At 53.3% G+C, this 25,500-nt stretch overlaps 9 protein-coding genes across 9 annotated transcripts; 3 read left to right on the forward strand and 6 right to left on the reverse strand.

Moving 5' to 3' along the window:
• Positions 1-75: 75 nt before the first annotated feature.
• J4E83_000284 (uncharacterized protein) lies at positions 76-2,262 on the reverse strand (the record flags this gene model as incomplete). Its single annotated transcript, XM_049327247.1, has 2 exons — positions 76-389; positions 444-2,262. The coding sequence occupies 2 exons, from the start codon at positions 2,260-2,262 to the stop codon at positions 76-78; spliced, it is 2,133 nt and encodes a 710-aa protein (XP_049193392.1).
• A 3,350-nt stretch (positions 2,263-5,612) lies between these two features.
• J4E83_000285 (uncharacterized protein) lies at positions 5,613-7,506 on the reverse strand (the record flags this gene model as incomplete). The annotated part of the gene is made up of 4 exons (XM_049327248.1): positions 5,613-6,870; positions 6,918-7,285; positions 7,332-7,431; positions 7,484-7,506. The coding sequence occupies 4 exons, from the start codon at positions 7,504-7,506 to the stop codon at positions 5,613-5,615; spliced, it is 1,749 nt and encodes a 582-aa protein (XP_049193393.1).
• Positions 7,507-7,993: 487 nt separating this feature from the next.
• J4E83_000286 (uncharacterized protein) lies at positions 7,994-10,154 on the forward strand (the record flags this gene model as incomplete). Its single annotated transcript, XM_049327249.1, has 2 exons — positions 7,994-8,040; positions 8,090-10,154. 2 exons carry the CDS (start codon positions 7,994-7,996, stop codon positions 10,152-10,154), a joined length of 2,112 nt encoding a protein of 703 aa, XP_049193394.1.
• A 1,055-nt stretch (positions 10,155-11,209) lies between these two features.
• On the forward strand, positions 11,210-12,250 carry J4E83_000287 (uncharacterized protein; the record flags this gene model as incomplete). Its single annotated transcript, XM_049327250.1, has 3 exons — positions 11,210-11,441; positions 11,500-11,935; positions 11,989-12,250. The coding sequence occupies 3 exons, from the start codon at positions 11,210-11,212 to the stop codon at positions 12,248-12,250; spliced, it is 930 nt and encodes a 309-aa protein (XP_049193395.1).
• A 624-nt stretch (positions 12,251-12,874) lies between these two features.
• J4E83_000288 (uncharacterized protein) lies at positions 12,875-14,736 on the reverse strand (the record flags this gene model as incomplete). Its single annotated transcript, XM_049327251.1, has 3 exons — positions 12,875-13,927; positions 13,974-14,507; positions 14,563-14,736. The coding sequence occupies 3 exons, from the start codon at positions 14,734-14,736 to the stop codon at positions 12,875-12,877; spliced, it is 1,761 nt and encodes a 586-aa protein (XP_049193396.1).
• A 565-nt stretch (positions 14,737-15,301) lies between these two features.
• On the reverse strand, positions 15,302-16,678 carry J4E83_000289 (uncharacterized protein; the record flags this gene model as incomplete). The annotated part of the gene is made up of 2 exons (XM_049327252.1): positions 15,302-16,024; positions 16,076-16,678. The coding sequence occupies 2 exons, from the start codon at positions 16,676-16,678 to the stop codon at positions 15,302-15,304; spliced, it is 1,326 nt and encodes a 441-aa protein (XP_049193397.1).
• Positions 16,679-17,039: 361 nt separating this feature from the next.
• J4E83_000290 (uncharacterized protein) lies at positions 17,040-18,341 on the reverse strand (the record flags this gene model as incomplete). The annotated part of the gene is made up of 2 exons (XM_049327253.1): positions 17,040-17,666; positions 17,721-18,341. 2 exons carry the CDS (start codon positions 18,339-18,341, stop codon positions 17,040-17,042), a joined length of 1,248 nt encoding a protein of 415 aa, XP_049193398.1.
• Positions 18,342-19,117: 776 nt separating this feature from the next.
• Positions 19,118-23,674, reverse strand: J4E83_000291 (uncharacterized protein; the record flags this gene model as incomplete). The annotated part of the gene is made up of 8 exons (XM_049327254.1): positions 19,118-19,247; positions 19,305-20,329; positions 20,395-20,648; positions 20,702-20,843; positions 21,785-21,934; positions 21,986-22,588; positions 22,638-23,584; positions 23,638-23,674. The coding sequence occupies 8 exons, from the start codon at positions 23,672-23,674 to the stop codon at positions 19,118-19,120; spliced, it is 3,288 nt and encodes a 1,095-aa protein (XP_049193399.1).
• Positions 23,675-24,731: 1,057 nt separating this feature from the next.
• J4E83_000292 (uncharacterized protein) lies at positions 24,732-25,419 on the forward strand (the record flags this gene model as incomplete). The annotated part of the gene is made up of 2 exons (XM_049327255.1): positions 24,732-25,179; positions 25,241-25,419. The coding sequence occupies 2 exons, from the start codon at positions 24,732-24,734 to the stop codon at positions 25,417-25,419; spliced, it is 627 nt and encodes a 208-aa protein (XP_049193400.1).
• Positions 25,420-25,500: the final 81 nt, after the last annotated feature.

The raw sequence follows: 25,500 nt of genomic DNA on the forward strand, positions 1-25,500 counted from the left end.
CGTCTACACGACCCATGCCCTCCTCCCACATGAACCCGGGTATCACTCGCTCCAACCAACCATAGATCAAACCCACTATCTCGCAGTCTGGCAGATACTAATAGCAAATTCTCGGAAGTCTCCTCTAGTAGCCTCTTCCACATCCTCCTCAACGACACGGCCATACTTCTCCTCATACTCCGCCTTGACTCTAAGAAGATGCTGCCGGTCCCAATGTAATCTCACAAGACGCGAGATGAGTAGTTCGACTCGTTGTTGGCGTTCATGCTTGCTGGATGTTGTTTCGCGCGAGGACAGGCGACTGTTGGAGGAGCGGCCGTCGTTTGCGGGCTCCATTAGGTCGACGAGAGCGTGGTGGAGGAGCATGGCATCCCTTGCTGGACGGTTGACTGGGACGCGTGGTTAGTATATTTCCAAGAGTTGAGTTGTCGGAGGATACTTACTGACGCCATTGAGAATATGCGCAATGACTTCACCGACTAAATTGTTGCTCTTCTTGAGAGCATCTCTCGCGAAATTGCCTTGGTACTTTCTCTCATATGTCCTCAGCACCTCGCGCAGATGTGCGTCACTTCGCATGATGACAATACTGAGCATGGCACTTTCTCCACCTTCCCTGGCTCGGATGGCTTTGTATAGTGTATCGACATCGCGATTGCGATATTCCACCGGCCACACATCGCTTTCTTCCTGCCGATTGGCTTCCAGTGCCATCAGCACAGCTTTGCGGAACTTGTCGGCTTTGAGCTCCTTGTCCATGCAGCGGATGAGGGAGTCGCTGTAGCGCTTGTCTTTGAATGAATCTTTGATCTCGCGGATCTCGTGGTTTTGTCGACCCATTAGCGATTCGATGAGGAGCTCTCTCTTCGCCGAGTTGGACTGGTACCAGTAGTTTGCCCAGTAGCCCTCGCCTTCATATTTGCCCAGGGCCGTCACGTAGGCAATTTTGCCAAAATTACCGTTGGTCTTCAACTTGATGTGTTTGGCGATGTTGATACCCCTGCCTTGTACTTTGCAGTGTCGCTTGTACTCGGCTCGCAATTCGAGCATCTGGTCGTGTGTGAGGATCGGGAGGATTTCGCATATAGTCTCCACATCTGGCGTTCGCGCCGCCAGTGCGTCGACAAGGGCTAGAGCGTCATCAGTGGCATCGTATATTCTCGCTTTCCGTTTCTCCTTTTCGGGGAGGCGCTCGTCGCGGCCATATGCGGCCATTGCCAGCTTGTCGGTATGTCTGGAGGACCTCGAAGGGCTGGGCGTTCGCCGCGAGGAGGTGGAATGAGCACGGCGGCGGCGGCCATGACCAGACTCACGAGGGGAGAGAGTATCGAGAGCAGGCAGATGGTCAAGATCGTCATCCAGCATCAGCGCCTGAGGCATAGGGCTAATGGACTGATACGTTCCATGGTACGCTTCGAGCAGTGGACTCGGCGGTGGTAGTCCGGAGGGGAATCCCCCAGGCATGCCTCCTGGAATGATGGTTTGTATATCGGGTCTGTTCCCGCTGACGGACAGCCTATCCATGCGCAGCCCATCCGGCCTGTCGCCTGCGCCAAGGTGACCTTGTGGACGCATCTCTACTACATTGCGGCCGTCGTGTGTGCTCATTGGCCCCGAGTAGGAAGCAGCGCGGTGATGATCAGGGCGCGGCGAGTGGCTGCCCATGGGAGGAGGCGGGTAGAAGGACTGGTCGGCTGGCGGCGGCTGAGGAGCTTGTGGCATGGTCGCATACTGAGATGGCGATGGAGGGGCCTGTGATGCGTACGAGGACTGCGGAGGCGGCGCATGCGATGCATACTGAGGCTGCGACGGGGGTGCTTGCGACGCATACTGCGATTGTGAGGAAGGAGCCTGCGGCACGACTGTGTACTGGAGTTGGGGCGTCGGGGGGTAGGAAGGGCTTATGGGCTGGGAGTTGTGCCGCACGATTGGCGGCTGGTTGTTGCTGCCCACGGGCTTCGCGGTATACTGGATATTCGTGGGCGGACTCGCATACTGGAAAGCGCCGTTGGTCTTCGCTGTCGCCGTCGGGGTGCGCGTGGGCGCGTTGTGGGATGCCGACGTCGCGGTATAGGCAAAGCCTTGGGCGGTCGGCGCGTACTGGACGTTGCCCGGCTGCGCATACGCGACGCCCGCCGAGTTGGCTGCCGTGGTGGCAGGATGGGCGAACGAGGCGGACTGGGTATACCCTGGTCTCTCGTGGGGAGGGAGATCGGTGTAGTTCCCCATGGTAATGGGTTCGCTGGCTGGTCTGGTCGCCATATCTCAGTTCAAGTCCCGCAATGTCTGTCGCAGACATCTGGCAGACGCATTTCGCGCAGTACTCACGTCGCATATTGCTGACCCGGCTGCCTAATCTCATACTGCGGGGTTGCAGCGCCGTTGTCAGCTGCACCTTTGTATCGCTGAGGCTCGCGCCCGTCACGGCTGCGTGAGCGCGCACCCTCTCGACCGCGCCCAGGCGATTTGGACCGCGAGCGCCTTGACTTGTCGTCTGGCCGCAAAGACATGGCCTTGATCTTTCACTGCTCAATTGATGAGACTTATGTCAATTCTCGTGGTCGAGGTTTACGCGCTGAACTCTTCGGTCCAGTGCACGGCGCCACGAAAATTGCGATGGCTGGAAGCTGCCACACCATTGCCGCTCCTTTCAGCCTCGCTCATGTTTGCATTGGGGGCCAAAACCGCTGCTCAATTCGGCCTTCTCTCTGGTGCCGGAGATTGGGTAGGCGCCTGCGTACATCGTGGAGCAGCTCCGTGCGTTCCTTGTAGCATCACGGTACAAAAGATGTCGTTGGTTTGACGTGCACATGCGTCGAAAGTGGAGAGGGAGGCTTTCCCGACTCCAGCACATCCGTCCGCACTGAATCACAGTCATGATTCTTATCTTGCGTCACAGCGTCAAGCGAGCGCTAGAAACGCCGAAGAACCTCTATCAGAAACTTATGTTGAGCCGCTCCAGCTCCGTAACGCGCCGAAATCAACGTCGCCATCGGCGAAGACAGGAACAGTGGGTCTCAACTCACCGCTTCAGCTACCTGACATGGAAACATCGAGCATTCTACGGACATTACCAGGGAATGCTTGGTACCTTAATGCTTAGCCTATCCGTCTTGTGAAAAGATTTCAGCTCGAGCTGAAGTGGTGTATCGGCAGAGCGCCACGATGCATAGATAAACAAACCATGACAGCAGCTTATAGGCCGTGACCATCAGCACGAGCCGCGCTGTTCTAGTTGGCACTTAAAGCTGAGGTGATACCATATTCAATCGTTACAATCGTTATTCGCATTCGACTAGAATCATGGCTGTCGTTATTCCACCTCCTAGCAATCTCCAGCCGCAATCTACACTCCTTCAATTGCCAGCAGAAATCAAACACATCATATTTGGCTTGTGTTTCGTTGCCGACACCCCCATAATCGACCCTCAAATCGACAATTCCAAAACGCGAGATGACAATGCCATTCGTACGACACCAGGCGCTGCTCTGCTTCAGACATGCCGTAGAACCTACCACGAGATCGACCGCCGTCCACTCTTCGCGCAGAACACGTTCCGTTTCTCGAATTTGACCAGGATGCGGGCTTTCCTACATGCGCTTCCTCTGGAATACAGAACGCGCATCCAGGACATCGAAATTGACTTGCGAGAGTTGAACTCCGATCGCCCTCACCTTGCGCGTGAGTGGCTGCAGTACGTTGCGCTAGCAAAGAATGGAGGCTTGAATTCACTACGCGCTGATGCAACCGGTCTACGGTGCCTGCGGATCAACCTAGAAGCATGGCCAGTTAGTGAGTACTCTCAATCATAACTTCATGTGAGGCATATACTGACGTGGCATTTCAACTTTCAGTCGCCGTAATTCGGAGTGAACTTTGGAATTTTCTTCGAAGCATGCTATCGGGGCTCGAGAGCTTGGACAGAGTTGTCGTGACTGGATCGAGCAGAGGCAAGGCAATGGAACGAAAACTGCCATGGTCGCCAGTCCATTTTGTTGGTGGAGACGATGTTGGAACCCACGACTTGCTTACTCGAATGAACAAGTGTGTCACCAAAACCGGCAGCGACAACGCCGTCAAGTGGCAGCGACAAAACGGCCGATTACAACTCGAACTAATCTCCAAGCCGGGTCTACACGAAAGCGTTGCCGCACAAGGGATACGAGTTCCGCAGAACGAGGACTGCACAAAATTCTTGCCACCGAGCGGAGAATGTTCCTTCTTTGCCTGCGAGAATCGCCACTCTTATGGAGAAGAATCCATGGATAAAGAACTCAATCCCAATGACGCCGAATGATGGGCCTCGCCGGGTCCCACGGACCATAAATCTCATTCTTGTACTTCTGGAGACCGATGAGCCACCAACTGCAGACCCCCATGCTCAGCACAGTGAGGATGACCCCTACGATCGCACCTGCCAAGAATGTACTGCGACCCCCACCTGTCAAGGTGACGAAAAGACCACCCCACGCGCCGGTTACTAGAGTAATGGTGAGGGCGAGATGACCCCACGGAGATCGAGCGCGGAGCTGCCGACGGAAGATTGGGAATAGACCGTATATTTCGATAGAGAAGAGGGTCAACGAGAAGACGTGTGTGGTGGATGGCAGGCGTGATGCAAGAACAGCCGACGCCATCATGGCCGAATTCGTGGATATCGAAGCTGGTAATCTGTAGTCATACAACTTAGCCGTACGTACATCCAAAAGACTAGTATCGTTCATACTGTGCGCCTGTGCCTGCGCTGTAGTCGAAAAAGGCAACGTTCATCATAAGCAGCCATGTGCTCAGCGCCCATATCGAATCGCTTGTCGTAGAGCGCGTAAGTGACTTAAGAATTGGACTGAGTCCAAGCAGAGCCGCATAAATCAGCAACGCTGATTTGGCAGTCGCCAAGCGCTGTTGCGTTCGTCCTGAAAGTGCCGGGGATGGTTTGATTGCAGCTTGGTCTGAGTCTGAAGCTGGTGTCGATGCCACATTGGAGACGGTCTCAAATTCCTGTCCCATCCAATGATCCCATAAGAACCAGGCTAGAACTGTGCACAAAGTAGCCCACCCCACTACTGCGACAGGCGATACTCTGTCGTGGATGATAGCCACAAAACAGCAACAAAAGATGACCACTGTCGCAAGATGCTGCACAATAACCGTGGCATCACCCATCAGCGACCAGAACTCGTAGGGCTGTAATCTTGGATTGCGCTGAAGATGATCAAGAAATGTCGTTTCATCTGTGTAGTTATCGGGAACTGTATACGTCAGACCTGGATCGAGATCCGAGACAGGGGCCTGCGTGAGCACTCACAGGGCTGCTTGAACCACAGGAGTTTCTTGTAATTGCCCTTTGCAGGCCGGTTTACGATTCGCGGTCCGCCCTTTCGCTTCCTGCTGGTAGCGGCGAGTGATGCGCCCGCTGGATCTAGTAGCCGGTTTTGGTACATGTCACGCTTGTTTGGTTTGTTCGCAGGTATGGTTGATGATGAGGAGATAGTTCACATTAGATCTAAGTCGGGGGAACGCGTTACTGCACGTGCGGCCAAATGCGGACAGGCGCGATTATGTCCGAGATTATGTCCGAGCTTTCAGGTTATCAACATCTCGAGTTGTATTATTAACGATTAAGTGTTCTCCAAGCGACCATTATCCTCCTAGGCTTGGGCACAGTAGCGCGACCGGCCTTGACCTTAAAATTGTCCTGTTTCAACACCCTCCCAATCTCCATATAGCTCTCGACCGCGACCCGGATTGGCCCTCTCGCTTCAACTGGTAATTGCTCGATTGCAACCTTGGTTTTCTCATACAAAGAAAACGCGTCCTTAAGAAGACGCTTACGTAGCGTCTCGATCTGTGCGTGGTCCGGTTTTTTCAATACCTCATCGTAACTCAATCCAACTTCAGACAGCCATTCCAAAGGAAGATAAACACGATCTATCTTAGCGTCTACTTGTATATCTCGCGCAATGTTGACGTATTGCAAGGCGACACCCATGCTGTTCCCAGCAGTGACTATGGCACGCTGTTCTTCGGCGGGCAAGGCGCTGGGATACCAGTTGAAGATGAGTTGAATACACATCTGAGCTACAGTGCCCGCTACGCGCTCTGAATACAAGCGCAAATCCTCCGTGCTCTTGATCAGGGGTCCCTTCTCGAAAGCAAGATCCATCTCGAAGCCGCGTAGAAGATCCTCCAGTGGTTGATGCGAGAGTTTAACGGCTGGAAGCTGGAGGAGCGCAGATTGTGTGGCAACAGGAAAGTCCTCGCGAACTTGGTCATGTACTGTAGACTTGGAAGCAGAATCGCTATACGTATTGTTTAGGAACTTGCGCAGTTTCGCTATCCAGGCCTTGGCTTCATCAGCGGAGGAAGCATTGTCCACCAGATCGTCAGCAACGCGGCAGAAGGAGTAGAGCAGCAGGAGGTCTGCTCGTAATGGTCCGGGGAAAGTTGCGGAGGCCAGGTAGAAACTACGGCTCTTACGCTTGAGACGTTGCACAGCCTCGCTAAGGCCTATAAGGCGGGCATCATCGTACTTGGAGCATGGTGTGAGCAGAGCGCCCATCAGCTTTTTGGGTGATGGAAGCAGGGAGGGCTTCGCAAACATGGCCGGGAACGTGTACAGCACTGCAAGGGCATTGTCAAATGCTAATTGACCAAACACTATGAGGCAGTTGGTGACGAGGAAGAAGAGGGCTTCCTCAACCTCGAGACCGTCCCACAAGTGCACACCATATTTTGTACCTGTGTTGATTACCCATGTTCCTCTGCGCAAGGCTAGGGTGTCGACTATCCAGAGGTAGAGTGTAGGAAGAATAATGGGTATCGCGGTGTTGGTCAGAGGAAGGGCCAGAATGAACTGATAGGCGAGACTCCTAGGTTTAATTAGCAGGAATCCGGGATGCAATAGCGGTTGGCTTACCAGAGCAGCAGCAGGAAGGGGCCGGCCCATATTAGAATGAGTCCAGTATATGTGCCCATGCTGTCATCCTTGATGCAACGCCATCCCCAGGCGATGACACCCAGAAAGAAGACCTGGCCAATACGTTTCGTGTATGCCCATCGAGTGTTGGACGCGCCACGTTCCGGACTTAGATAGACAGGCTGAAAGGTGGGCCGACTGAGGAGAAGGTACAAGACTGATGTATTGTATGTCTGCACGACAAAGAAGAAGACCTCTTCCAGCGGAATATCAAGCAGCTTTGGACCGATAATGACATGGGCGGGGTAGCTCCAGATGCCGGTGCGGATAAGGTAGGAATCCCATGGTATAGTCGAGCCAACGGCAACCTGATGTGTTAGCACGAAGTATGTTGACGAGGATGCGCGTACCAACCACTATCAGATAGACGACCTTGTACACGTCGAGTTTAGTAAAGAAAGGGCGGTATAGCCAGGTGAGCAACACGGCCGGAGGGATCGTGTACTTGAGATGACTAGCCGTCACTGTCAGCCATGTTGGAGTAACGTAGGAGGCGCGTCACGTACACGAGCGCGTAGTCGAAGCCCATGATGGCACCGTGGGAGCAGAAGGGAGTAGCCGGAGAGATGTGCAATCGGCGTCACTCATGGAGCCAATGCGGCAGGGGGAGAGACTAGGCCGCGGCGGGCGTCAGGCACAAGATAATGCGCAAGAGAGGCCATGATGGAGAATATTTGCAACATGGTTGAGACGGCGCTGCTCGGGCGGCTGTGAAGGATGCGCGCTGCCCCAAGCGGCCTAGCGGCCATGCAAGCCTCGACATGACATCACGATTGCCCGGCCGCCATCACGACCAAGGCCGTGGAGCACATGTCAACCGGATACCCGTGGAAGCGGGCAGCCCTGCCATTGTTGCATCATATCATGTCACCAGCTCCTGATCCTGCCTCCGTGCCCTGCCCCCCAACGGCCGCGGCGACACGTGAAGACTGCACGCGCTGTACTAATGGATTGCCTGCGCCGTTGTCCTGAACCAAACCGTTCTCCAATGCCGCCAAGCTAATAATACCGCCGTAATGTCCACGCCTGGACCGAACAGCAGCAAGTCGACGCCTAAACACCCGTACGCCTTCCTGCTCATTGCCCTACACGGCCTGACTAACCCGCTCCAGATATCTCTCTGGCAACTTCGCGCCTGTCTCTACAACATGTCCTCCTACGCCTGTCTCATGGACCGGCCGCATTCCACCAGAGCTGCTGGGCGGCATGTACGTCCGCAACGGCGGCAATCCCGTGACCAATTCCGACTTGGGACGTGAAGCCCATTGGTTCGATGGCGACGGCATGCTCGCTGGAGTCTGGTTCAGTCGCTCTGTCGCCGACCCTACCAAGCCCGCTGTCAAGTTTGTCAACCAATTCATCACCACCGACGTGTACCGCACCGCCGTTGAGAACCCGAGTCTGCGCACGCCTATCCTACCTAGCATCGCGACCCTGGTCAACCCTGCCTCCAGCTTGTTGCTTATCCTCTGGCGCATCCTACGTACCGTACTGGTCGTCTTCTGGACCCATCTCTCAGGCTCTGCACGCGCTATCAAGCGCATCAGCGTCGCCAACACCAGCATACTATACCACGATGGACGTGCGTTGGCGACATGTGAGAGCGGACCGCCAATGCGCATTGCGTTGCCAAGTCTGGAAACCGTCGGCTGGTTCGACGGTAACCGGGCTGAAGGCGAGGCCACACCCGGCGACAAGGACAAGAACGACGAGAAACAGCCTGAAGCTCTTGGTGGAACTGGCGTGCTAAGCTGGATGAAGGAATGGACAACAGGTCATCCTAAGGTTGACAAGGTCACGAACGAGATGGTTCTGTTCCATTGCAACTTCGTCGCGCCCTATGTTCACTATTCCCTACTTCCGGCTGAAGGCTCTGTTGCAAAGAGATCAGGTTCAGAGGGAAACAGAATAATCAACGCGCCAGTCCCCGGGTGCTCTGGCGGAAAGCTTATGCACGATTTCGGTGTGTCACGACACAATACCGTTATACTGGACCTGCCGCTTTCCCTTACACCATTAAATTTGGCGATGAACACGCCCATTGTCTTTTACCAACCCGAGAAACCCGCCAGATTCGGTGTCTTTCCCCGGCGACACCCGGAATTAGTACGTTGGTTCGAGACAGACGGCTGTTGTATCCTTCATACGGCCAACACTTGGGATGAGTATAACAGCACCGGCGATATATCAGCCGTTAACATGCTAGCTTGTCGGTTGACTACCGCATCTCTTGTGTTCAGTGCCGGGAACATTGAACCTCCACCAAACCCGAGCAAGAAGCAAGCGAGCAGGCCCATGTCTTTCTTCGCCAAATACGATGACGAAGAGCATGTACAAGATCCCGAGAAGTCTCATTCAGATGAAACGTCGCCTTTGCTGGGAGTCCACAACGAACCAGAGTCATCAAAGGCGCCCCACAACGTTCCCATCTCACATGACGACGAGGAACAATGTCGGCTGTATTACTACCGGTTCTCACTCGCGCCCGGCTCATCGAACACCATCACTCATGAGTTTGCCTTGGCAGCGATCCCTTTCGAGTTCCCCACCATCTCGCCCTTCACCGAAATGTCACGCGCACGGTACATTTACGGATGTAGCACGTCCGACGAATCGTTTGGCGCGGCATTAGGCAAGGCGACAAAGATCGACATACTCGTAAGAGTTGATGTGCAGACGCTGCTCAATCGTGCCCAGAAATCACCCCCACAGGCCGTGGACGGCTGCATTGACACCCGCACAATAGACGAGATACTTGCGTCAGACGACCGCGATGATCCTATCAAAGCATTCCACCTTCCACCAAATCACTTTGGACAGGAAGCGAGATTTGTACCTCGTTCAGCGAACAGTGCAAGTGGTGATGAAGCGGGATTCGTCGAAGAAGACGGGTACCTGCTGTTCTATGTCTTCAACGAGGACCAGTTGGATGAAGACGGGGAATGCAAGCCAGATGCAGAGAGCGAGTTGTGGGTATTGGATGCACGGGACATGCAGACTGTCGTTTGCAAGATCCAACTCGGCGCTAGAATACCCTACGGCTTGCACGGGAACTGGTTTACAGAAGAGGACATTGCTCAACAGCGAGAAATCGCAAGCGTGCGATCCGTGTCAGAAACGCAGTCTGAGGCAGGATCGAGCAATTTGCGAAAAGCTCTAGTTAGTTGTCTGGGCTAGTGACGCCTCTGTGTTCGGACCACTTGTCTAACGGATCGAATGGTTTCGAGACGTTAGCGCTACCACCTTCTTACGTAGTCGACAAACTCTTTCCACGAGTTTTAATATCCAAAGCTTCATACTACCGCTCTTCACATGTGCCGAGTGTTGTCCTGGTGATGTGCGACGTTGCCCTAGTCAATGCGGCATCTAGATTTGCCCCGCTTTGTACAGAAAGCTTCGTTGCGCCGATCCCTGCCGTAGGTGTTGATCTACTCGACTCCCGCACTGACGTAAACCTTGGAAACCACCCGATAGGAACGATACCTGCCTGGGCAGTGAGTGACAAGAACATCACACCACCACGATATTGCCGTTACGGTAATGATACGCTGCCATGCATTTCTTCCCCTCACGATGCGCATTCTCCCCTCATGATGCGCATCCAAAAGGCCCTTCTCACGATCTCACAACGAAACTCTATGTCGCTATCATCAAACAAACAATCTCAACACACGATAAGACACAAACTAGCCTTGAACCAGCTCAACGCCAGCGTTAAGTTGACTCGGCTGGCGTTATGCAACAGATGCAAGTCGATGTCGAAGTAAGCTTAATAGATCAACGTCATAAAGCTTAATCCTAGTGGCGCTCGCTCAGGTGGTGAGACGGAAAGGCCGGGCGCTATGCTCAGAATCTTTAGCGTCGATGATGATGATCCTAGTGTGACATGGCTATTGCACCGAGCAGCCGTCACTGAAATCAGCCATTTGGACCAGAGAAACTGGAAATGCTAAACACAACGCATGCTTCTGACTGGCCATCACTCACCGTCACTGGCTCTTGAGTGACAAGTCCCGGCCTAGTCTGGGCCCCTGGTCGATTGAGGGTTTTGACATGCTGCATGATCAAGCTCCAATCCGCTCGAGGTATGTCGTCATGATGGCATCTCTGGATCTCATGGGCGCGTAGTCCAAGATATAACCAGTACCTGCTACCTCTTGTCTTCGTTAAGCAGTCCTCTTGGTACATTCCAGCCCATACTATTCATTTGGCATTTTACCACTGTTTTCGCAATGGATCTCTTTCGCAGGAACAATGCGCTGAACCTCAATGACAACACCGTCAATGGTGCGACGGCAGACATTGCCATTACCACACATGGATCCGACTTCTACTTCGCTATCTGTGCCGCCATGGGTCTTTCTGGATTCATCTTCATCGGCCTTGGATACCGCAAGGCGCGTCGCGACCGTCTTTTCCACTACATCACTGCTTCCGTAGTCTTCGTCGCATGCATCGCCTACTGTAAGTCAAGCGCTTCCCATTGAAACATGAGGATGTGTACTGATCTTTACTTTCACAGTCACCATGGGAGCCAACTTGGGCTTCACACCCATCGCAGTCGAATTCCCCCGTAGCGACCCCAAGGTAGCAGGAACCTACCGTTCGATCTACTACGTCCGATACATCGATTGGTTCATTACTACGCCTCTCCTGCTCATCGACTTGCTCCTCACTGCCGGCATGCCATGGCCTACCATCATGTGGGTTGTTGTCGTTGATGAGATCATGGTCATCACTGGTCTCATTGGTGCTCTCGTAGAGAGCCGTTACAAGTGGGCTTACTTCGTTTTCGGCTGCGTCGCTCTCTTCTACATCGTCTACCAGCTCGCATGGGAATCGCGCATTCACGCCAAGTCATTCGGCCGTGATGTCGAGAGGACCTTCATGATGTGCGGAAGTTTGACTACCTTGCTCTGGATCTTGTACCCGGTCGCATGGGGAGTCTGCGAGGGCGCGTAAGTTTTACCCAACTACGATCATAAATATGCAGTCACTTACATTAAAACAGCAACCTCATCGCTCCTGACAGCGAAGCCGTCTTCTACGGTGTGCTTGACTTCTTAGCCAAGCCCTGCTTCGGTGCCCTCCTTCTGTGGGGCCACAGGAACATCGACCCCGCCCGTCTGGGTCTTGCCATCCACGACTACGGTGATGCCGACGCTGTTGTTCAGGAGAAGAAGATCAAGCCTGAGACTGCTGCCTCAGGCGCAACCGCCACCCACCCCGATGGCTACAACGGCACTGCTCCTCACGTCGACAACACTGTCTAAACAAACCTCTGGGTTTGAGGTGAACAGTGGCCTCTGATAAGGAGGAGAGATCAGAGGTATGGTGGTAGTTGTAATGTTAGGATGACCTTCGCGTTTGCAATCCCTTCGGGGATGAGAACGTGGAACTGTAACGCGGATCGAATCATGAGTACTTTCAAGATACCCTCTTTGGTAGATACTTAATTAATTTTTTACCTTATCAAACGTGTTTCCGAATGATTCTGCATACATTCATTTGACATGTTCACAGCTAGTGCACGACCATCAGATACTCTAACCACCCAACCCTCCGCTGATGTATACCACCAACACAGGCAGACTTGATTGTACAACCCATGTTTCTGCGCCTAGAGTATGCATTCTGCACACACCATTAATTTTCACAATTCGTGCCGTATTCGTTCACTATATAACTTCCGCAACCCTTTCTCTAAGTCCCGCGCATACGTTGATGAACAGGCTAGCCAAAGTTTGTTGCTCATATCTATTCACCCACAATCGTGACCCCTCAGGATTCCATGACAAAAAGTAGTCAGTAAATCAAGTACAATGTATACCAACAACATTAATATACTAAAAGCCCTTATCTACGCCCGTATCTACAGTAAACTGCATACGACAACACTACCAATCGCCCAGCAACCCATTACCAGCCTTCTGATACACCAAAACACCCGGTACCGTCACAAACACAAGGGCAATGCTCAACAATATCCAGACAAGCCAGCTAAGATACGGTCCGTTCTGAGTGCGGTCCAACGGACCAGGAGCTGGCTTGGGCTCTTCCTTGGCGTCCAGCGGGCGCCACGGGATGCGGCTCATTTCATTGCGGTCATGGAGGATCTGTTCGGTGACCAACTTGGCACCAGCAAGTACAATGGGAACACCCGTGCCAGGGTGTGTGCTCGCACCGACAAAGTACAGATCCTCGATGCTACGATGCTTTGTCTTGGGCCTGAAGCTGAGCACGTTGAAGAAGGAGTGGCTGAGACCGAGAATGGCGCCACGGTCGAGGTTGAAGGTAGATTTCCATGTCACGGGCGTGTTGATGGTTTCTTCGATGATGTGGGGACCGAGCGAGATCTTGAGTCGCTTTTCCATGGTTCTGATGATGGTTTCACGTGCTGATGCTACCATCGAGTCCCAGTCTTGGGTCAGGCCTTTCGTGTGCCCCGAGCCCTTGTGTTGGTCGTCGGATGAGCCTTCCAAGTGTCCGACTGGGACGAGGATGACGATGGAATCACAGCCCTCTGGCGCGGCGGAAGGATCGACGCGGGACGGGACGTTGACGTAAAAGCTCGGTTGATCGGGAATCAGATGCTTCTTGAAGATGCTGTCAAAGCTTTCTTTGTAGTCTTCCGCGAGGAAGATGTTGTGAGCGCTTAGTTCGGGGAATTGTCGGTCCAGCGCCCAGTAGAACGATATACTTGAGCAAGACGCTTGACGTTTCAGGAGAGCTCGTCCAAACGAGGTGGAAGGGAGAAGGTTGTTGTATGCGTAGGCCAGATCAGCGTTGCAGACAACCACATCAGCAGTCAATGGCTCCTGGCTCTCATCTTCGAATACAACACCGGTCGCACGTTTCCCATCGTCTGATATCTGTATGTTGCGAATCGGGCTGTTGAACTTGAATTCGACACCCAAACGCTCACTTACGTTGACAAGAGATTCAACCACCTGATTACGTTAGTAAAGAAAAGCTTCTGCAGTGGAGCACACTAACTTTATGGAAGCCGCCAATAGGATACCAGATGCCCTCCGCCAGCTCTGTGTATTGCAGCAGACTATACGTTCCCGGAGCGTCAAACGGGCTCATGCCCATATACATACTTGCAAACGTGAAGACTCTCCGTAACCTCTCCGTCCAGAAGTACTTACTCGCCCGGTAATAGATGCTCTCAAATGGATGCAGCTCGAAGAGATGCAACAAGAAGTCGAAACGGACCATACTCAGCAACGAGTAGAAATTCTTCTTCAGCACATGGATGATGGACACCTCATAATGTCGATGTGATTCTTGCAGGAAAGCAAGGTACCGCTCGAATCCGTCCTTGCCTTCAAAACGCTCGATTTCAGCCTTCATGATGGAGATGTCGGTGGAGAGTTTGAAAGTAGTATCATCGTGGAAATGAACATTGTAGTTCGGTTCGCATTTGACCAGCTTGACGCCCTCTGCATCGAGCGAGGTGCCCAGATCCTCGAATGTTTCATGGAAGAATCGAGGTAGGAGTAGTAAGCTCGGACCTTGGTCGAACCTCTGCGTAACGATTAGCGTTGAGTCGTGTGATGCTGCCGCACGTTCATCGACTTACATATCCGTGACGATGTATCAAACTGCATCTTCCGCCAGAGAAATCGTTCTTCTCGACTACAGTAACTTTGTAGCCTGCCGCTGCGAGCCGCGCTGCGGTAGCGACACCTCCGGCACCAGCACCGACGACGATCGCGCTAGGGCGCGTGCCCTTGTTCTCGATATGCTCCCCCATTTAGTAGACGGATTGATGTGTGAGAAGCGGCACAATTGCGATGAGCGTTGTGAAGAAGACGCGTTGTAGCGCGCCACGCTCGGGTATTCCTGGATCAGTCCACACCAAGACTGCCAGTCATGACGTCTACAAAAATCAATAGGGCTAGTTTGCACCTTGGGCAATTGTTGAGTTGCGTCGGCACATTTGCGCTGCACGTGAAAGCTTCTGGCTGTCTGAATCCTAATCGGCATCTTTCCTTGGATGGTTTTCCGCCCCCTGCATGCGATGTTGAAGCCGATAAGCCACGCGAATGTAGCTCACATGTGCTATCCGCGCGCAGCTTAGAGCGGAAGCCCGCGGACAAGAGATTGTCCAAAGACTTGGCGCATGCGCAAACACCTGTCACTTGATTATTCAGAGATGTTTGATTATTAGTGTTGCTCATCTCACGATGATCGTCGACGCTTCAACAAGTGCCCGCGATCGTGGGGTCCACTAGCGACGCTCGGCATTCACCTTGCAGCATGCATAGAAGATGATTGAACATTACAACATTATATTATTAGCGACTCAGAACGTCGTCTTAATTAAATATGGTAAGAACATCGGTAGAGTTGGAGTACTCGGGCTGACATTCCTCAGTAAATCCGCCAAACATGTCGGCCCTCTCTTGAACGAAATCCTGGAACGCGCTCTTGGAGCAACTCTCTCCAGGGCCATCAGCACAAGCCAGCGGCTGCGGGTCTTTGTTGACGAGGACGCGGATGTACTCGTCAGCGGCGAATCCGTAACTGTCGCATGACATCTTCTCAACAGCAATGTTGGACAAGAAGGGTAGGATCCTTGATGATCTCCACGCTCTCGCATGGTTGGGCCTGTCGAGGGGCATTGTGATGTTTGGGTTGTTTACTCCGGTATTAGCGGAGTTGTTGAACAGACCCATAGCAACTACGACGGTAGGAGGCAACTCGCGGTGAGTGAAAGAGACGTAGAGATCCTGGTCGGCCTCGTCCGCGAGCAACTCGACGGCGGTAGCGTTGAGCCAGGGAAGGCCAAGAGCACCCGACAGCTCGGGGCTTCCATAGCCGGTGTTGTAGAAGTACATGATATCGTTCATGTACTCGAAGGAGAGCCACTCGTCCTGGGAGAAAAGGTCGAGCGAACAGAAGGGGGAAGAGCCACGAATGACTGTCTCGTATCCGCACAGCTGCTGCATGCCTACGATGTCCGACTTGGTGAAGTTGAAGGCAGGGGCGTACGCATTCAAACGCTCGACGATGGGCTTGGTGTACGTTTCTTGGTATTCCTGGAGGAGTATTGTTAGTTGGAGTTATGTTGTCTTGGTGAGTTTACGTACAGATGACTGATCGCTACCATATGAGGAGCTGTACTTGGGGCAACCCTTGTATGGTGTCAGGGAGTCTGCACCCCGAGCAGCATCCTCGCGGACGGAAACGCGCTCGGTGCCGTTGCTCTCAGCCACAAGGCCGTCGATGAAGGAAGATGCACTGAGCTCGGTCCTCTCGGCCGTTGATGTCCATACGCGCTCAGGGTCCTTGAAAGAAGGGTAACGCAGACGGACATCCACACCCAGCTTGTACGATTGCAGCCTTCCGACCGAGGTGAGATCCTCTAGCTCCTCGTCGCTAATGGGTGTCTGCCATTTGGACAGGAACGACAGGGGTCCCGCGCTGCGCCAGTCGGCCGTCGTGTTCTTCAGCTTGTCGGTGAAGGGCTCAATGTACTCCTCATAGTCAAAATCGTTGGCGTAGATGGCGGCATGGCGAATGAGGTACGAAGCGCGCGTTACGTTGCAGCCCTGTGGTGGCTTGGGGTCGAGACGCGGGTCCTCGAAGTACGGGGCAATGCCAGCAAGATGCTGCAGAGGGTCGAACGAGTAGGCGGCCTGTGCCGTGGCTGCATTAGCAATTGCGAGGATGGAAACGAGGGCCGACTGCATGGTGGGCAATGGAGGCTAGAGCGCGAGCCGTACCTAGGAAAGTTGGGATACATGATCGCCTTTAAGCTCTGCCCCAGGCTGCGCAAACGATGTCATTGTCCGGATCCAGCGTGCCGTACGCTGTGGAGAAAGCCGAAAGCAGGGCGTGCTCGACCACAACCGACGGGATATGACGATGTTTGCCAGGTACCTGCCAAGGCAGCGGTTGCGCATTGACCTCACCAGCCACGTCAGCCACCATCTCACATCTTCCGGCTCCTCAATGGGTGGATACGGTGAAAATAAAAACAATCAAATAACCAGGGGTATTGGGTAGCCAACTCGCTTCTAGCATTACACAGTCTCGTCATTCACCGTCTCGTCACACGACGTTCGCCCGTCTCTGCAGCGTCTGCACTTTGAGTTCCAACACTTGGCAATCATTCTCCTTGCGGTGTAGATCCCTCATGAGTCCCTCCTTCTCCGACCGGAGAGCCTGCAGCTTGCCTCCGATGCTCTCGCGGTAGGTGGCATGTTCCTCGAGCAGGGCTTCAATTCGGTACCAGTCCATCTGCCCGCTTCCTCCCGAAGCACCCTGAGACCGTAGCCGCTCGAGCTCAGCGTCTTTGGCCCTGATCTTGGATTCAAGATCAGCAACGGTCCCTTTCCACGCTTGGTGAGCCGTCGATCGGTTTAGATCGTCGATGCTGCCACCTCGCGGCGCCCCTAATTGCGCGACAAGATCAGAGTTTCGCTTTTCCAGTTCGAGAGCTCGTTGCTCAAGCGCTGCCACCTTGGCCGCAGTGAAGAGGTCGGTTGTGTCGCGCCGTTCGAGGAAGCTGCCTGGACGTCCCCGGCTTGGACTGCTACGTCCAGTCTGTGCATGCAATCGCTCCACCTCTCTTGTCTTCTCAGCAAGCTTGCTCCGTACAATCTGCACGTTGATGAGATCTTCGTCGCGCAGCTTTTTGGTCGCGTCCAGTTCGCGTCGACAGCTAGCTAGCAGTCCCTGTATCGACATGTTAGTTAATGTCTTGCGTTGATCCATCGTCTTCACACTTACACGAATCTTAATGTTGTTCTCTACATCTTCGTCTCGAAGGGCCCAGATGGCGTCGTGTCGCTTCCACCATGTCTTCTTTTCGTCTTCCAACGCTTTCAGACGCGCCATCGTCTGCTCGTACTCTTCAGGCTTGACTGATATGGCAGGATTCGACTGTTCGATGTAGACAAGCTTGGACATTAGGGCGGCAAGTTGCGACTCCAGAGGACCAGGGACATGCGGTGCGGGTGCTGGAGATACCGGCTCCTGGCCTGTGAGGCTCATCTTCGTGGCTGAAGGCGCCAACGACTTCTTCGATGGATAGGGAACGTCCTCCTCATTACCGTCCAGCGTAGAAGATCGCGATGTTGCATCGTCGTCCACTGGTCGCTCAACAAAGGTTCGCTGGTCTTGATATTGCGGTTTGTTCGCGCTGACTACGTGTACGACATCGTTCGTCTTCTTCTGAGAGAACAGAGGTGCTGTGGGGTTAGGTTGTTGCTGTTGTCGTTGCATTTGCGCCATGGCTGACATGGAGGTGTCTTGTGGACGACGGGAGTATTGTTGTGGTTGTGGCTGTTCGTCCTCTGAACCCAGGTCAGAGTAGTTGTCTGACTCGTAATTCGTCGGTCGTCTTTGCATTTGAGGTGAACTCATAGAAACGGGACGACTGCCTGATTGAAAGGATGCGATAGAATGGACAGATGGTGTGCGTTTCGCTCCTGGAGTTACGCGGTTTGGTGCCCACATCTTATGCTGGGGTTGTGGTCGGAAGGGTACTGTTGCGCAATGTCTGCGTGTATGGCGAACCGGGACAATCGAACGAAGAAGCTGAGCTCAGCTAGATCTCTTAGTAATTAAGATGAATTTGATATCTGTCGATAAGTCGAGGTTCAACTCAGCCTCTATGTAGTCCATCGTGGATTCGCGGTCATGCTATGAAACGATGCTGAGACGTAGGGGTCAGGACACAGAGATCTGCGACACAGACAGATGAACGACAGCCGTATCAGCCTGAGATTGCCTTTGAGCCTTGGACTGCACAATTCCGACTTGGTACAACACCTCGAGTCCGTACTTTTGAAAAGGCTCCACTTGGAGCCCCATCTCACCATGGTGTAACACCAAATTCTACGCGAGTCATGGCGCCGTTTGCCGATAGTTCAGACTAGAGCAGACCCGGCGCTACGGATGCTGGTCTGAAACACTTCGAGCCGCGATCTTGTATCAACACTACCGGTTATCACATCCTGTCTAACACGTATTCGTGCCCTCGTGCAATAGATGCCTCAGCCAAGCTGTAGGCATACATTTCTGATGAGATTACGGACTTGTGCGTGCACCATGTCAAGCAGGGCATCTTCGATATTGAATGGAGCTGTGCTACACCGGGGTGCGGACGAATATATACTGTCTTATCACATATCGTAGCGGTCCGTTTCGTGGTGAGCCGGCCTGTACACGAAGTAGTCAAAAGACGCCACCTTCTCTGTGCCGTTGCAATCAGATGCCGCCATACCCACAAATGCGCCCGTGAAGCTTCCATGTCTGTGTTTGCAAAGTCAGTATATATCGTCGTGTAATTGATAGAGGAAAGTAACTCACGCTTGATGACCACCACACTCATCACTCAGGATAGAAGCATCGTAGACCGGTCCAATCTCTGTCAACTCCTTTTGTCCCTCTAGCGCGTAGCTAAATTGGAGTTTTCTACCCCGAATGCTCAGCGCCAATCGTACCTTGCCCTCTTGTGGGAGTGACACCGGCTCCGCGAGCGGGAGTTTCAAATTGCCGTCCGGCCACGAAGCTTCCGAGCTCAAGATGAGCAGTTCGCGCTTACCATCAGAGTCGGCCGTGACGGTCAAGTAGAAGAAGTTGAAGCGACAGTAGTAGGCAGTCAGACCTGCGAATGTGCGTTCGTCGTCTGGGCTGAAGCTAACGACTGTTTCGGCATCATACGAGAAATGCGTTTGACGGCGTGCAACAAGGGCTTGTTCGAACCAGGATCCAACGGCCTCGCGCCCAATGAGTTGCAAAGCACCATCTTTGACGTTGAAGATGCGCTCTGGCTCCGGGGTGCGGAGCCACTGGAAGTCTTTGTGGAGACCATCTTTGCTGTTGAATTCGTACCGCTGCTCAGCCCAGTATGCGGTATCGTCGCGCGCTGCCGGCAGTTCGACACGGAGAGATGGAACGGGCCCATTCTTGACATATAGCCAATCGTCCTTGTCCCAGTAAGCCTCTTGAATAGCGCATTCACGCCCAAGAACACAGCGACGGAATTGTGTGGTAGGGCGGCCAGCCAGATGGACGATATATGTTTTGCCGTCCGGAGTGTCGACTATATCTCCATGACCTGCTCTTTGTAGCGAAGCTAGCGGCGCGTCTTTGGAGGTGATTATGTGCTTTTGAGGGTGCAGTTCGTATGGGCCCCAGATATCGCGGGATCGTGCCAAAGTACAGGCGTGTTCATATGCTGTGCCGCCCTCAGCAGTCAACAAGTAGTACCACCCGTTCCGCTTGTACAGATGTGGGCCTTCTACCAGAGCTAAGTCGCTACCGGGGAAGATAGTCTTCCATGGGCCAACAAGTTTCTTCGTTTCAGGATCCCATTCCTGCATTCTGATTCCCTAAAAGTAGATCCACGAGCTCAGTATCTGCTGCAACGACTTGCCGCCGGAAGAGATTCACTTACAACGAAGAACTGCTTACGTCTTCGGTGGTCTTGCAGCATGTTTATGAAGTACTTCTTGCCATCGTCATCATGGTACAGTGAAGGATCAAATCCTGAGTGGTTGATGTAAATTGGGTCAGACCACGGACCCTCGATGCGATCAGCAGTGACGATGTAGTTGGGCGTGTCTTTAAAGGAGCCATCCTTGCGTTTGACGTCTGTGTATACCAGCCAGAATTTGCTGCCGTCATGTGTGAGACAAGGTGCCCATACGCCTAGAGTGTGTTACGAAATGCACGAATATAGTCAATCTTGATCGAATACGTACCGCAACTATCGGGGTCACCGCGCATATCCAATTGACTCTTCCTGCTCAGCGGGCGTGTTACGAGCTCCCAGTTGGCGAGATCCGTGGAGTGGTGTATTTGCACTCCTGGATACCACTCAAAAGTGGATGTTGCGATGTAGTACTAGTTTGACACATTTAGTATGTGCCATGTCTTACTTCTGTGGTCTGCGGTTCAACAATCCCCGGGTGGCATCAAACCATCCTAATCGTGGCTTTCATCGTAGTCCCGCAGTCGAATTCGGGGAGTTGTGAAAACTGTAATACTCACTATGATACTCTGGTTAGCTCGTCTCTTAAGTTCAACATCACAATATCTTACCGTCATTTCCAACACGCAGGACCGATGGGTCTGCGTTGAAACCTGGAAGGATGGGATTACGAACTAGCGGCATGATGGTGGGTTAGACGTTATGTGTATTGTTTGCGATGCTTTCGCACGACTGCTCAGCTATATACGGTGCTTCTCATCGAAGATGTCGGCGACTGCCCGCAATGAATTAGCCGGCTGCGAACCGCCTCTTTTGCCGGCGCCTACTTGGCCAACAGCTGACGATGCAGTGTTCTCAACCCCGCGCCTGGCCCGACATGCAACATCACGCCGAAGGAAGCGAAAACTGGAGCGGATAGACGCGCACCTCCGAGTTTGATGACGCAAGGCACTGCTATGTAGGATGTAACGAAACGCATAGCTAACAACTTGAAAGCCAATTATGTCAATTGTCGATGTGTAAAGTCAAGGCCTGGTGGTACACATGGTCTGGCTATCAGGCAGTTCAGCGTGAGCTAGATTACTTGCAATGATCTTAGCAAATCCAAACAGGGAGGTGCTCCACGCATCCCAGTTTATGAATTATCCAGTATCCACATGCGGCTCACTTGACATACTGTCTAGCGAGCACCGAGTATCTCTAACCCGTGCGGTATATACGGGAATCGGGGTTTGTTATCCCGACATGAGCGCTAATCCTCGCAACGCCGCGCCCACATCTGCCACATGGCAAAGGCTTCACGACTCGTGTAGCCCTTCTAGTCTTGGTCCTCTGACACGCCTTCGTTACCCACTTCCGGTCTTTCTGAGTCTTGGTTATTGGTAGAATCGTTACCTGGTGCCTCATCCACGTTCGACGAAGCGACGACACCCGCGGGAGGAACGAAAGTATCGCCTTCATCTGTGTCTAATTGCATCAAGAAAGTCTCCCAAATCTCGATGAGCTGGTACGTCAGTCAGTAAGCCGGAATATTACATGTGGTAGGTGAACTTACTTCCTTCTGTGCTTCTACAGCACTCTCTAAGAAGGTTTCCACGCCTGACTTGAAGTCTTCGACCTTTTCTCTCTCAAAGCGCTCTAGCTCACTGCGCATCAGACGACCCATATCGTCGAAAAGCAGCCTTGCTTGGTGAACCTTGCGTTCGGCATCCGCAACGTCGGCACTGAGCTGGTTCAGACGGTCTTGCTGTGATCTGCCCTGCCTCAAGAGTTTGTCCTGATTGGTTTTCCGCTTCTGTAGCTCCTGCTCGGCAGAATGCCAGGAATGGTAGGCCTTCTGTCGCTGCTGGAACGCGGTCTTTACAGAACCTATCAAACGAATGTACTCGTCTATTACGATGCCCATGGTGAGGATGTCTTGTTGGGCTTGGCGCTCGTAAAGCTCTCGAATGCGAATCTGGATATCGGATAGGCTATCAAGCGGACCAGACAGAGATGGCGATAACTCGACAGCAGACAAAGAATGCAGAGAAGCCGAGAAGTCGCCACACGCCTCAGCTAGACCTTTCCGCTGTGTGACTACAGAGTCAGTAGCCTTGAGAAGAGCTTTGAGCTGTGCTTCTAGAGCATCGAGGTAGATTCTGCGGTCGTGGAACCACTATGGTACCGTTAGTATAGTGACTAATCTTGAGAAACGTTGTACGTACGTCGTCGTGTTCAACGAATTTACCACTGCTGCCAGAGAGCATAGAGCCGAACATGCCCTTGCTTTCGCTTATGCCGGGATCTTTGCGCTCCTTGTTCTTGATGTCCATGTTGAAGGCTTCGCTTTCGAGGAACAGCTTCAAGTCACTGTCGTGTTGCAATACTGGATGCGCAGCCGCCTTGTTAAGCATACGCTCCAGAGCGGAGCGTCGCGACTCAACAAAATCGGCTTCGAAGCGCCCAACGGCCTGTTTCTCCGGTGGTGGAGGGATAATGACTCCGGGGTTGTTGTTGTGCAGTTGTGTGTATAGCCAGAGGAAGTCACGGTAGCGGCGCGAGACGGTAAATTCGGGGTTGCGGTAGCCCTTGGACGTCGTCTTGGTAGTAACAGAGTATTCTGTGTGCGAGCTCGTGAGGTCACCGACTTTGTGAGGGTCGCCCACCGAAATGGCAAAGGACGGCTTCGCGGCCTGCTCCACGCTGACGCTTGGTTGTATCTGGCGCTGGGGTGCGGCATTCGAAGGAGCCTGTACTGGGGGCGGTACTCTGGCTCCTTGGGAAGAGCGTAGCTGCGCGTCGTCATCATCAAGGTCGACCGAATCCATCATGCCGCGCAGCGAAGGCGTGGAGGCGTCGGGGGCGGCCCGAGTGGTGCGCGATGCAGCAGCTTCCTTCTGAGGCGGCGCTGGAGGAGCAACCTCAGGGCCTGTAGACGGCGAGGGAGCACCCAGAGGGCCCAGCGGATCGTCCACAGCCTCAAGCTTGGTGGATTGCAGGCCATACTGTCGCCTTCTGGGGCCGCGTCCTGCAGGCGAGCGCGGGGCGGCGGAGGCTGTAGGGGCAGCATCGGTCGCTGGCTTGGATGAGGTCGTGGAGGATTCGGCGTCCAGGCTGTCGTTCTGCTCTACTTTGTGAGTACTCGGCGCAGGGCTCGACCGTGAGGGCACATCTGGAGACTTGTCAGCTGTGCGCAGTGTCGTCGGCAAGACCAGAGACACATACCTCCCCACGGAGAGCTCCCTTCATCTCCAAGGTCCATTGGCGCAATGATTGGGTGTGTGTGGGTGTCGTGGTAGTGGAAGTCGCAGGTGCCGTGGGAAGCCTACTGTATGGCCATGGCAGCTATGCATTGGCGCTGGGGTTGGCTACACGGCTAGGTATGACATACAGGGTCCACTAGTCGCAATCCCCATCACCTCACAACATGTGCATCAATTAGCCGTCTTTCGTTCTATCAGCCCCCGACGTTTGCATTTATTACAGATTACTACCCAGGCTCACTTTCCCGTGTTCACAGGTATAGCCGACTTTGCCGTCTTCAGACCCTAGCCTCATCACTCCCCTCGTCTGGCCTAATCGTTTCCCAAGATGGACGACCCAGCTCTCGACAAAGACCTTTGTGCCCTCAGCGGCAGGCCTAAGGTAGGTCGTATTCACTATGCCAAGTTAGCACATTCCATATTCCAACCTCTTGGGTGCTTCAAGATTGCACTTACAGTTACGTGAGACATGTCCACCATCCCAGAACCCTTCGCGGATACAAGGCGTAATGGCCATGGAAGTCGTAATGTCAAAGATCAAAGCCACGGCTCCGCCATGAAGCATACCACCAGCGTTGCACAGCTGCTTAGGCACAGTGAAGCTCATGACGTTGCGCGATTCGTGAGGATTGCTGCTTGTCGGCGCATAGGTAACCGATTCGACCTTGAGTTCTCGCGCAAGGATAGCATCGTGGCCCTACAGATATAGCATTAGAGCTGCGTGATGGACTCAACAAGGTAACATGCATCGTAATCACTGTCGCGTATGGCCTCAAACCATTGCGACACTTTCTGAAATGGCGACAGATCCTCCTCGTCGCCTCCTGCGGCTCCTCTTGCGCCTTCTTTGTTTGCAAATCTACTCATATTCGAGCGTCGTGAATGGAAAGAGACATGACGCTGATGGAGCAGTGTCAATGATGCGAGATGCAGGCGGGACCTCGGTATCTCCAACAGCGCTAACTACTTCGAGCCGCTGCATCCGAAAATATGGTAGAGAGACCAAAAGTTCCATCCCACGCGCCCTGAGCCCGCCTGTCGAAGCAACGTCTAGCCATGGACCCATCCGGACTCTTCCGCCAGCTGCTACGCATGCCCGTAGGCCACCGTACCGCCCTACTCGCGCCTACGCGTCCGAATGCGCGCGCTTTCGCCATGTTCGCACCCCCGCTGTCGCACCCACGCTTCATGTCCCTCCCGCGCATTGTCCAGCCGAGCTTCTGGGCCTCTCTGATACCAACGCCACTCAAGACGCGCTCTGAGAGACCTAGGCGCAAAGATTGGAACCCCGCTACCCCGTACATCATTCTTGGACTGCTCGTTGGCAGCCAGGCTATCCAGATATTATGGTTGAAGCAGGAGAGGACACACAACCTTCGCAAAGCCGAAGCGAAGATTGGGGTATTGAAAGAGGTCATTGAGCGTGTACAGCGAGGGGAAGACGTCTCTGTAGAAGCGGTTTTGGGAACGGGCAATGAGGCCGACGAAAGAGAATGGGCTGAGGGTAAGCCAACACTTTGGAACACGGCATGTTTAGAGACAGTCTGAAAGCTGACATGTCATAGTTCTGAAGGATATCCAGGACGAGGAGGCTCTTTTCCAAAGTAAGAAGAGGAGGAAGGCACAGAGAGATGCTGCTATCCAAGAGACCACTCAAACACCGGATAAGGACCAACAAAAGACACCGAGTACCAAGTTCACGAAACAAGAAGTAGAAAGTGTTGGAGGTGTCAAGTTCTACTGAGCTTGAAAAAGGCTACGTGATATGGAAGTTGATATCGAACGGACATCTAAGCCTCTTGTGCGGACCAGCCGCTCAAGCAGA

The sequence above is a fragment of the Alternaria metachromatica genome (assembly GCF_023757995.1).
Source record: "Alternaria metachromatica strain BMP 0045 chromosome Unknown scaffold_1, whole genome shotgun sequence".
Classification (NCBI taxonomy): Eukaryota; Fungi; Ascomycota; class Dothideomycetes; order Pleosporales; family Pleosporaceae; genus Alternaria; species Alternaria metachromatica.